The following is a 12,147-nucleotide window of genomic DNA, read 5'->3' as shown; positions in this document are numbered from 1 at the left end:
GAGGAGAGGAAGAGAGGGAGTGGGGGGAGGAGAGGAAGAGAGAGGGAGCAGGGGGAGGGAGCTGGAGTAAGAGGAAGAGAGGGAGCGGGGGGAGGAAGAGAGGGAGCGGGGGGAGGAAGAGAGGGAGCGGGGAAGGAGAGGAAGGGAGGGAGCGGGAGGAGGAGAGGAAGAGAGGGAGCAGGAAAGAGAGGAAGAGGGAGCGGGGGAGGAAGAGAGGGAGCGGGGGAGGCAGAGAGGGAGGAAGAGAGGGAGCGGGTGCAGGTGAGGAGAGGAAGAGAGGGAGCGTGGGAGGAGAGGAAGAGAGGGAGAAGGAAGAAAGGGAGCGGGTGGAGGAGAGGACGAGAGGGAGCGGGGGGGAAGAGAGGGAGCGGGGGGGAAGAGAGGGAGCGGGGGAGGAGAGGAAGAGAGGGAGCGGGGGAGGAGAGGAAGAGAGGGAGCGGGGGAGGAGAGGAAGAGAGGGAGCGGGGGAGGAAGAGAAGGAGCGGGGAGGAAGAGAGGGAGCAGGAGAGGAAGAGGAAGAGAGGGAGTGGGTGAAGGAAGAGAGGGAGCGTGGGAGGAGAGGAAGAGAGGGAGAAGGAGGAAAGGGAGTGGGTGGAGGAGAGGAAGAGAGGGAGCGGGTGGAGGAGAGGAAGAGAGGGAGCGGGGGGGAAGAGAGGGAGCGGTGGAGGAAGAGAGGGAGCGGGGGAGGAGAGAAAGAGAGGGATTAGGAGGAGGAGAGGAAGAGAGGGAGAGGAAGAGAAGGAGCGGGGGAGGAAGAGGAAGAGAGGGAGCGGGTGAGGAGAGGAAGAGAGGGAGCGGGTGAGAAGAGGAAGAGAGGGGGCGGGGGGGAAGAGGAAGAGAGGGGGCGGGGGAGGAGAGGAAGTGAGGGAGCGGGTGAGGAGAGGAAGAGCGGGAGCAGGGGAGGAGAGGAAGAGAGGGAGTGGGGGGAGAGGGTGAAGGAAGAGAGGGAGCGGGGGAGGAGAGGAAGAGAGGGAGGAGAGGAAGAGAGGGAGCGGGGGAGGAGAGGAAGAGAGGGCGGGAGGAAGAGAGGGAGCGGGGGAGGAGAGGAAGAGAGGGCGGGAGGAAGAGAGGGAGCGGGAGTAAGAGAGGAATAGATGGAGCAGGGGAGGAGAGGAAGAGAGGGAGCGGGGGGAGGAAGAGAGGCAGCGGGGGGAGGAAGTGAGGCAGCGGGGGGAGGAAGAGAGGGAGCGGGAAGAGGAAGAGAGGGAGCGGGGGAGGAAGAGAGGGTGCGGGAGGAGGAAGAGAGGGTGAGGGAGCGGGTGGAGGAGAGGAAGAGAGGGAGCGGGAGTAAGAGAGGAAGAGAGAGAGAGGGTGAGGAGAGGAAGAGGAAGAGAGGGAGCGGGTGAGGAGAGGAAAAGGAAGAGAGGGAGCGGAGGGGAGGAAGAGAGGGGGCGGGGGAGGGGAGGAAGAGAGGGGGCGGGGGAGGGGAGGAAGAGAGGGGGCGGGGGAGGGGAGGAAGAGAGGGGGCGGGCGGAGGAAGAGAGGGGGCGGGCGGAGGAAGAGAGGGAGCAGGGGGAGGAAGAGAGGGAGCAGGGGAAGGAGAGGAAGAGAGGGAGCGGGAGAGGAAGAGAGGGAGCGGGGGATAGGGCGGGAGGAAGAGAGGAAGAGAGGAGCGGGGGAGGAGAGGAAGAGGAAGAGAGGGAGCGGGGGAGGAAGAGAGGCAGCGGGGGGAGGAAGAGGAAGAGAGGGAGCGGGTGAGGAGAGGAAGAGAGGGTGAGGAGAGGAAGAGAGGGAGCGGGTGAAGGAAGAGAGGGAGCGGGTGGAGGAAGAGAGGGAGCAGGGGAAGGAAGAGAGGGAGCGGGAGAGGAAGAGAGGGAGCGGGAGAGGAAGAGAGGGAGTGGGAGAGGAAGAGAGTGAGGAGAGGAAGAGAGGGAGTGGGGGGAGTGAGAGAGGGAGCGGGTGAGGAGAGGAAGAGAGGGAGCGGGGGAGGAGAGAAAGAGAGGGAGCGGGGGGAGGAGAGAAAGAGAGGGAGCGGGTAGCGGAAGAGAGGGATTGGGTAGAGGAAGAGAGTCCTTACCTGATGTGGTGATGGTGGTGACAACAGGAGTGATACCAGCATCACTGTGGAGAGAGAAGTGTCACTACAGGCAGTGCACACACACAAACACACTTCTCACTCTCCGGGATCCTCGTCCACAGAGAGAATGAATCATCACACACACTAGCAGTTCTGTTTTTTTTCTTTTTCATGAAGAATAATTATCAGAACATGGAGAACACCCAAGAGTTGGGCTTAGGATAAACCACAAAACAACAAGAACAGCTCTACATAAAAAACATCAACAATCACAAGCCCACAGTAATAAACTGCAGAGGAGATGGGTGGTATCTCAGTTATAGCCCAGCGCTAGTACCCCTGATTCAAATAGTCAACTAATCATCTAGCCCTTGATTAGTGGAATCAGGTGGGCTAGTGTTGGACTTGAACATTAATGTATAACCACGTGGTCCAGAGGAATGGATTGTGGAACACTGGACTAAAGGGTAAAAGGACGGGGCTCACATGGCAGCCTGTTTGCTGAGCCACTGCTGGCAGGCCCGTCCGTCCTGAATGTACTGCAGCACATCAACTAGCATGGTCCTCTTCCTCCGCTCATCCTCCCGCACGTGCTTCACACGCTCATACACCTTGGCACCTGCAGGGGGGCACAGAGGAGGGAGGGAGGGGGTTACTGGTGCAGTCAGTCAGCCCTGGGTCCTGGCTGACACAAGGAAGTCACTAATGAGGCTCTGTCCCAAATTGCACCCTTTTCCTACAAAGTGCACTACTTTTGACCACAACTGTATGGGCTGTAATAGGGAATAGGGTGCCATTTGGGACACAGCTTCTGAGGGGGACTGTCTGAAGTAGGGGGGACAGGGTTAGATGGGTAGACTGGACTCACTGCAGAAAGACTGGATCCCTGCTCTCCTGTACTCCTGCAGCCTGCAGATCTCTCTCCTCAGCTCAAACTCCACTGAAAGACAAGGAGGACATGAGGTCAGAAAGGCCTGTCCACTCACCTCACCGGTCTGTACTGCAGAGAGGGAGACAGACAGACAGGCGGACAGACAGACAGGCGCAGAGAGATAGAGAGGGAGACAAACTCTTTATCCCTACGACAGAGAAAGCTGAACTCTTCACCCCTCAGACCTGTGCTTCCCAACATCAGAGCTGAACATCAGATCAGTGTTGTAGCCAGGGCAGGGTCTCTACCTCTACTGCTGCTCTCTCTGACACAACAAAGGAGTAACGCCATGCTATCCTGAAGCCCCAGCCCTTTAATCAGAACGAGTTGATGTCTCAGACACACACACACACACAGAAACACGCCTCTCGCTCACAGGGAGTTCACACATCCAGTCATGTGACCTCCAGCAGGCCAACCATTGGGGTCTGCTGCTGCGTAAGGACAGGAGATAATCTGACAGGCTCATTACCACGGCGATGAGCTTAGTGTTACCCACAATATTAAAGACGGGATCACAGGATGTGTGACTGCTGTCTGTGTAGAACGGAGGGAGAGGAGTTGGAAGAAACTGAATTCTATTGGTGTTAACATCAAATGTCTACTGTGTGTGCATGTACAATATAGCAATGTCATACTCACATGCATGACTCTCTATGAACTTGTCGTGTTCGATGGGGCCCACCACCCTGGCGAAACGTCTCATAGCATCATACAGATCCTGTACCTCCTTAGGGTAGCGACGCTCCAGTACTGGAAGACAAAAACACAATGGTCGTGAGACGTAGCTGTTATTGTAGAGCAGGGCTGCCCAACCCTCTTCCCGGAGATCTACCGTCCTGTAGGTTCAGTCTAACCCCAACCTTACATTCAGCTAGTTAAGGTCTTGGTGAGCAGCTGATAAGTAGAATGAGGTGTGGTAAATTAGGGTTGGACTGGAAACCCAGTAGATCTCCAGGAAGAGGGTTGGGCAGCCCTGTTGTAGAGAATATGACAGCAGTGATCTGTATTGGAGATCTGTATCATATTAAATCTTGTTAGATTAGAGGCTTTTGAGGAACACCAGAGGAGGAAATGTCCAGACATTGCAAACTGAGTGACCCCCTTGCATCAGTGAGATACCCTGCTGTGGCCGTGAACGGTTTAAAAGCTCCCCTGATGGGCATTTCACCACGTACCACCCTACTCACCCCCCCTTCACAAAGTTCGCTGCTTCAGTGTTATGAGATATTTTTGTATACTATGGTATACTGAAGTATAATTACAAGCATTCCATAAGTGTCAAAGGCTTTTATTGACAATTACATTAAGTTTATGCAAAGAGTCAATATTTGCAGTGTTGACCCTTCTTTTTCAAGACCTCTGCAATCCGCCCTGGCTTGCTGTCAATTAACTTCTGGGCCACATCCTGACTGATGGCAGCCCATTCTTGCTTAATCAATGCTTGGAGTTTGTCAGAATTTGTGGGTTTTTGTTTGTCCACCGCCTCTTGAGGATCGACCACAAGTTCTCATTAAGGTCTGGGGAGTTTCCTGGCCATGGACCCAATTTTCGATGTTTTGTTCCCAGAGCCACTTAGTTATCACACATGAATGGTCTCAGGATGCTTTACTGTTGGCATGACACAGGACTGATGGTAGCGCTCACCTTGTCTTCTCCGGACAAGCTTTTATCCGGATGCCCCAAACAATCGGAAAGGGGATTCATCAGAGAAAATGACTTCACCCCAGTCCTCAGCAGTCCAATCCCTGTCCCTTTTGCAGAATATCAGTCTGTCCCTGATGTTTTTCCTGGAGAGAAGTGGCTTCTTTGCTGCCCTTCTTAACACCAGGCCATCCTCCAAACGTCTTCGCCTCACTGTGCGTGCAGATGCACTCACACCTGCCTGCTGCCATTCCTGAGCAAGCTCTGCACTGGTGGTGCCCCGATCCCGCAGCTGAATCAACATTAGGAAACGGTCCTGGCGCTTGCTGGACTTTCTTGGGCACCCTGAAGCCATCTTCACAACAATTTAATCTCTCTCCTTGAAGTTCTTGATAATCCGATAAATGGTTGATTTAGGTGCAATCTTACTAGCAGCAATATCCTTGCCTGTGAAGGCCTTTTTGTGCAAAGCAATGATGACGGCATGCGTTTCCTTGCAGGTAACCATGGTTAACAGAGGAAGAACAATCATTTCAAGCACCACCCTCCTTTTAAAGCTTCCAGTCTGTTATTCTAACTCAATCAGCATGACAGAGTGATTTCCAGCCTTGTCCTCGTCAACACTCACCTGTGTTAACGAGAGAATCACTGACATGATGGCAGCTGGTCCTTTTGTGGCAGGGCTGAAATGCAGTGGAAATGTTTTTTTGGGATTAAGTTCATTTTCATGGCAAAGAGGGACTTTGCAATTAATTGCAATTCATCTGATCACTCTTCATGACATTCTGGAGTATATGCAAATTGCCATTATCAAAACTGAGGCAGCAGACTTTGTGAAAATTAGTATTTGTGTCATTCTCAAAACTTTTGACCACTACTGTATATTGAGTGGACTCTGGTGGCTTTGCAGACATGGTGATTTCTTGGATAGTTCTATATTCTGTACACAGTGAATGTGGGGTAGTATGACAGCAGCTCAAGGCTGGCGGCCCACACATCTTTGTCTATCTGCAAGCTGGCAGCTGAGTTCCTCATTTATTTGGAGGCTGTACAGTGATAGGAACGTGTAGATAGAAGCAAAACACACACAAACACACAGGTAGAGTCAATGTCCTGTGATTTTAAACACTCCATAACAGGAATGGGCTCGATTGGTGGTCCTGAGGTACTGATGCCTATAAGGAGAGCGAGACTGGTGGTCAAACTGCCTGGAGCAACAGCATGATCAGCCCAGGCACGACACTGTGAGTCACCCAGGCTTGGACACAGCTTCCATTACCGTGTGACACACACACACTTTTCGACAGTCTCCATGACAACCAGGCTGCAGCTCCATGGCAACTCTGGGTTCTCTTCTGTCTTGAAAGACTAGCGAGATAAGAGGAGAGATGGGGAGGAGGAGGGCCGTAGTGACTGGAGGATGGTAAATAATAAATAAAACATAAGGGTGTCCTCTTCCACCCCTAAAACTACAGCCAATTTCCCAGGGCATCACCTGGAGATAGCGCTGCACTGGGCGGTAAAGGAAAAAGAGGAACTGATTGGATAAATCTATTCAGGGAGTGTCTTGCCTTCCCATCTACCATGAATAAAAAGCGGGACATGAAAATTTATTATATTACCAAGCTAGATGAAACGCTGCCCATGGAGAGAGGATCAATAAGAGCTCATAAAGCTCCAATACAGTTGGTCATTAGGCCTGCAGTGTTCATTTCATAGGTATCTATTCATAGTGGAGCAATAATTATGCTGTGGCACTGTCTAAATTTCCATCGTAAATAAGAGCACAAGCAGTGCCTCTAGTGTCCCTAGGGTTACTGTTGATCATTATTGCAACCGTGTTGTTTACATGCAACCATGGATACATAATGCATATTCAGTCTGGGTGTTATATTAACGCCTGGTCTCCTGGTAATTCTGCAGCCCAGCTCTAATCTGTTAGGAGAGCACTTACTCTGGAACTTCCGCAGGTTGATCAGTCCATGGTCCCGGATGATCCTGTAAGACAAAACATAAAGACACCAAAGCCAAAAATATGGACACCGTCCATTGGTAAATACCAGCCAACTCTCAGGCCGGTAGAGAGAGTGAAAACAGCAGAGGGTTTAGACTGACATTTATTGAATGAGTGATTGTACTATATAGCTGCTAAACCTGAACCACATACACTACATGACCAAAAGTATGCAGACACCTGCTCTCATTCCAAAATCATGGGCATTAATATGGAGTTGGTCCCCCCGTAGCTGCTATAACAACCTCCTCTTCTGGGAAGGTTTTCCACTAGATGTTGGGACATCGCTGCGGGGACCTGCTTCCACTCAGCCACAAGAGCATTAGTGAGGTGGTGCTCTGATGTTGGGCGATTAGGCCTGGCTCCCAGTCAGCGTTCCAATTCATCCCAAAGGTGTTCGATGGGGTTGTATGGACCTCGCTTTGTGCACGGGGGCATTGTTATGCTGAAACAGGAAAGGGCCTTCCCCAAACTGTTGCCACAAAGTTGGAAGCACAGAATCGTCTAGAATGTCACTGTATGCTGTAGCATTAAGATTTCCCTTCACTGGAACTAAGGGTCCTTGCCCGAACCATGAAAAAACAGTCCCAGACCATTATTCCTCCTCCACCAAACTTTACAGTTGGCACTATGCAGTCGGGCAGGTAGCGTTCTCCTGGCATCTGCCAAACCCAGATTCGTCCGTCGGACTGCCAGATGGTGAAGCGTGATTAATCACTCCAGAGAACGCGTTTCCACTGCTCCAGAGTCCAATAGCGGCAAGCTTTACACCACTCCAACCGACGCTTGGCATTGCGCATGGTGATCTTAGGCTTGTATGCGGCTGGAAACCCATTTCATGAAGCTCCCGACTAACAGTTCTTGTGCTGACGTTGCTTCCAGAGGCCGTTTGGAACTCGGTAGTGAGTGTTGCAACCGAGAACAGACGGTTTTTACGCGCAACACGATTCAGCACTCGGCTGTCCCGTTCTGTGAGCTTGTGTGGCCTACCACTTCGCGGCTGAGCCGTTGTTGCTCCTAGACGTTTCCATTTCACAATAACAATACTTACAGTTGACCGGGGCAGCTCTAGCAGGGCAGAAACTTGAACTGACTTGTTGGTAAGGTGGCATCCTATTACAGTGCCACATAAAAAGTCACTGAGCTCTTCAGTATGGCCATTCTATTGCCAATGTTTTTCTATGGAGATTGTATGGCTGTGTGCTCGATTCTATACACCTGTCAGCAACGGGTGTGGCTGAAATAGCCAAATCCACTAATTTAAAGGGGTGTCCACATACTTTTGTATATATAGTATAGCTTGAAGGTGTGGTTGTGACATAGAACAGCTTTGCAACAAGTAGCCTTCCTGTGCTGTGAAACAGGACCTGACAGTGGGGCCTACTGCGTCTGTAAACTCTGTGGCCGTCAGGTCAAGGGTCACTGCTTTGGGCCTCTGTCAAGTCACCAGCTGGGGGTGGGGGCAGCTTGAGGGGCAGGGGGCAGGCTAGCAGGGGAGCATTTTCTACATCCCAAATGGCACCCTATTCCATACATAGTGCACTACTTTTGACCTATGTAGGGAATAGGGGTCCATTTGGGACGTAGACAAACATGCAGGGTACTGGGAGCTCTGGCCAGCTAACATACAATCCACACCCCACATGCCATTCCACAGAGTTAAGGGAGCAGCAACTCGTTAAGTTTGATTTAGTGATGGATGTATTACCACATGAATGGACTCACCACCGTGGCCAAGACCAGTACTGACACACTGAAGGGGGCTGAGGAGTGTGACAATTCATGAACGTCTCAAATTCATCTAAAAAGGTGGCCAGTTCAAAGAATACTCAAATTTGACAGTTGTGTAACGTTTAAGCCTTTCAGAATTCATGGCAACCGGTGATTCTGAACCAGTGCTTCAGTGATTATGCTAATAGGCTAGTGTTAGTAAAGTGTTGTTACTTGTGTAGGTATCACATTTCTGATTTTGGAAAGCAATTAAATGTTTTTGTGTTAACATTTGCTGAGTGTTATGGGCATATGATGAAGGGCAAGGATTAAAAGATATCAGGCCATCTAGTGGCTGAATATGCCCATTACATCATCAGAGTTAAAAGCAAAACATTTCAAACTTACTTCTTTCTTCTTTCTCTCTCCTTTAACCTTGAATGGTATATGTCAACAACGGCAACCTTCAGCGCTAGATAGAACCAAACAAATATGTCAGACAAGGCATTGATGATATTTTGTACAATAAACATACACTTCCAATCTCTATTGAAAGCGGGGTTGGACTTTTCTTTCAGCACTTTCAACTCACCATGTAGTATGTCCGTGTCATCATCCACAAAATCTATGTCTTTCAGATCCCACTCAGCATAGTTGTCAAATTCCTAGACAGAACGACAAATAACAGGAGGGGATCACAGAAGGACAAGGAGATGAGTCAGAGTTCAATAAGACTGCAGTGAGGTGGCCCTCTGGAGAACTAATATCTTAATTCATGCATACATAAGCAGGGTGGCAAGGGTTCTGTCTTGGTTATCTATAAGTACTTACTATGATTCCAATCATAATGTGCCAGGAGTATGAGGACATACTCATTATGACATGGGGAAATGTTCTTTGCAGAAGAACAAAAAAGGTGAATGTCTATGTCTTTGACTATGGCTTGTGAGATTGGAACTACTAAAGGCATGGATGCTTTAAGAACCTAGTTCCCCTCACCTCCATGAAGTCTGCTCTGGCAGGCATGTATCCAGCCATGTCTCGAGACAACAGGGAGTCAAAGGTGGGCCTGGGGGGGTCGTCAGTGGCTGGGAGGAAAACCAACATAGTACTTTTACCTTGTGCCCTGAAAAGGCCCTCATGACAAACAAACTGTGTAAGAAAGCAAGCATAAATGAGGAACGATGTAGTTGCATATCAGATAATAAATGACAAAAGCCATGTATTCCTCCCTGCCTTTATCAGCTGTACATCAAAAGAAAATATACTTTTGTGTATGAAGCATAGCCTAAATTGTATTTTTGTATGGCTTCAGAATTCTATAATAACTTGTATGGCAATCAAACTCTCCTTATTACTATGGAGGGAGAAATCCAGAGGAGTAGATGTGTTTTGTGTATACTAACGTTTGAAGGGAATGGCTGTGTCTGCAGTACGGGCCTCCTCTTTTTGTCTGAGATTGAGCAGGGTGGAGGAGAACAGGGGGTTGTTGATGAAGTTCTTCATGTAGTGGGCCTCACACTCCTCCTTGCTTTTGGTGCGCATCTGATACGCCACATCCTGCCTGTGTAGTCAAATGGGAAAGTGACAGTTATGTTTTTGTTATAAATTTCAACATGTTTATATTGATATTGGCAGACAGTACACGTGAGGGCTGCTACGAAACAAATCACAGACTGCAAATGGCCCCTAGTCTGCTTGGTTTGTAATATATGACACTTGAGAGAGAGGGAGAGAGTGTGGGTACTAACCAGTTCCCAAAGCCACAGTCCATGACAGCCTCCAGCAGGGCCATCTCCTCCTGTGCTGTCCAGCCAGGTTCCAGCACAGGGAAGTCTGACGTCTGTGTGAGGGAGGAGGCATGGTATTGAGCATGGTCACTATTGTTTAGCCAGAAACATACTTTTGGTAAATAATGGATGACTTAAGAGTCAATATTATAATATGTGTTACTCAGAATAGATGACAGGACAATTAACACCAATACCTTACCATGATTTCATACTTGTGATCGCTCTCATGTTTCTTGAACTCAAACCCTCTGGTAAAACACTGAAACATATTTTTGGGGGAAAATGTAGTGTCAGTAGATATGCAGAGTTATCAAGTTAGGCAAAATGTATTAACAGTTTTATGCGCATGCCCGAGGATGCAATGTGCACCCCTCACCTGGAGACAGAGAAGGAAAGGTGAGGGTCCACACTCTGCACATTTTATGTAGGGTTCCACCAGGTTAGATGAGCAACCTCGACATCGGGGCTTGTCAGAAGGGTCATCTGAAAAAGAAGTCAGGTTAGATGACCAACCTCGACATGGGGGCTTGTCAGAAGGGTCATCTGAAAATAAGTCAGAGTAATGTCGCAAAACTGGCCAATTCTACTGGTAACCACACACACAGACGTTAGATACTAGAAATCTTCTGTTAAAATCTGTATTATTGGGCAGATTTAAAGCCAGCATCAAGAGGGCACGACAAAACCTATTCCTCCTAAGGAGACTGATAAGATTTGGCATGGGTCCTCAGATCCTCAAAAGGTTCTACAGCTGCACCATCGAGAGCATCCTGACTGGTTGCATCACTGCCTGGTATGGCAACTGCTCGACCTCCGACCGCAAGGCACTACAGAGGGTAGTGCGTACGGCCCAGTACATCACTGGGGACAAGCTTCCTGCCATCCAGGACCTCTACACCAGGAAGTGTCAGAGGAAGGCCCTAAAAATGGTCAAAGACTCCAGCCACCCTAGTCATAGCGCCAAGTATAGGTCCAAGAGGCTTCTAAACAGCTTCTATCCCCAAGCCATAAGACTCCTGAACATCTAATCAAATGGCTACCCAGACTATTTACACCCCCCCCCGCTGCTACTCTCTGTTTATTATCTATGCATAGTCACTTTACTAACTCTACCTACATGTACATATTACCTCAATTATCTCGACTAACCGGTGCCCCCGCACATTGACTCGGTACTGGTACCCCCACTTGCTATTATTTTTACAAGCTGCTCTTTAATTATTTGTTACTTGTATTTTTTTTGGTTATTCTTTCTTAAAACTGCATTGTTGGTTAAGGGCTTGTAAGCATTTCACTGTACATCTGTTGTATTTGGCGAATGTGACAAATACAATTTTATTTGATTTAGCAGTAGCTAACTAGTTAACGTTGGCTAACAACACATAACTAGCAAGTTAGCGTAGGTACTTCAAGTCGGATACTAGCTGACAATTAAGTAGCTAACAGTGATGCATTGGTTAGCTAGCTAGCTGGTTGAATCAATTAGCTACATGAAAGCAAATACATAGTTAGCTAAAATGGTTAATTGTTATCTCGCTAGCTAGCTGGGCTAGCCTTCTAGCTAGCTATATTTAGCTAACGTTACGTCAGTGCGACGAGCTGAGCAGATAGCTAGATGGATAACCATATCTCGTGCAAACTCGTTTTAAGCCGTGTTTGTGCGCTGTTTTTATCTGTGCAATTTAGCCAACACTTACTTCCAAAAGATGCCAAGCGGTCCATAAGGTCAACCAAACAGCTAAAGCCCGAATATGTTGTTTGTTGCCAACGTATTGCTTCGCGTTCGATTCAGCGTGTCTGAAAAGGCAGCATTTGCGCAACTTTGTTGATTCTCTGGCTAAATGGATGCACTAAATTTGCGCAAAAGCTGCACCGTTCATGCTCAAAAGTAAAACATTTCGAAGGTTAACTAATCTATCAGAAAACACCGATTATCTGCGACCAGAGTGGGACCACCAAAGCTAACTTTTTAAAAATGATTTTGAGTGGAACATGAAAATACCATCCCAATGCTAACATAATAAAATATATTTATTTA

General features: G+C 48.8%; 1 protein-coding gene across 1 annotated transcript; it reads right to left on the bottom strand.

The window, feature by feature from the left end:
* Nucleotides 1–2,017: 2,017 nt before the first annotated feature.
* LOC311125871 (transcriptional adapter 2-alpha-like) lies at nucleotides 2,018–11,904 on the bottom strand (the record flags this gene model as incomplete). Its single annotated transcript, XM_084199901.1, has 13 exons — nucleotides 11,807–11,904; nucleotides 10,486–10,592; nucleotides 10,309–10,368; nucleotides 10,068–10,159; nucleotides 9,723–9,880; nucleotides 9,316–9,404; nucleotides 8,909–8,981; nucleotides 8,725–8,788; nucleotides 6,547–6,590; nucleotides 3,591–3,701; nucleotides 2,886–2,957; nucleotides 2,504–2,636; nucleotides 2,018–2,061 (listed from the first exon to the last, which is right to left on the bottom strand). Coding segments are annotated over exons 1-13 (1,072 nt in total), but the record flags the coding sequence as incomplete, so codon positions are not given.
* Between the last annotated feature and the right edge of the window lie 243 nt (nucleotides 11,905–12,147).

Source organism: Coregonus lavaretus, assembly GCF_964263955.1.
Source record: "Coregonus lavaretus genome assembly, contig: HAP1_SCAFFOLD_3683, whole genome shotgun sequence".
Lineage (NCBI taxonomy): Eukaryota > Metazoa > Chordata > Actinopteri > Salmoniformes > Salmonidae > Coregonus > Coregonus lavaretus.
This window is presented reverse-complemented; position numbering and strand designations above follow the sequence as displayed.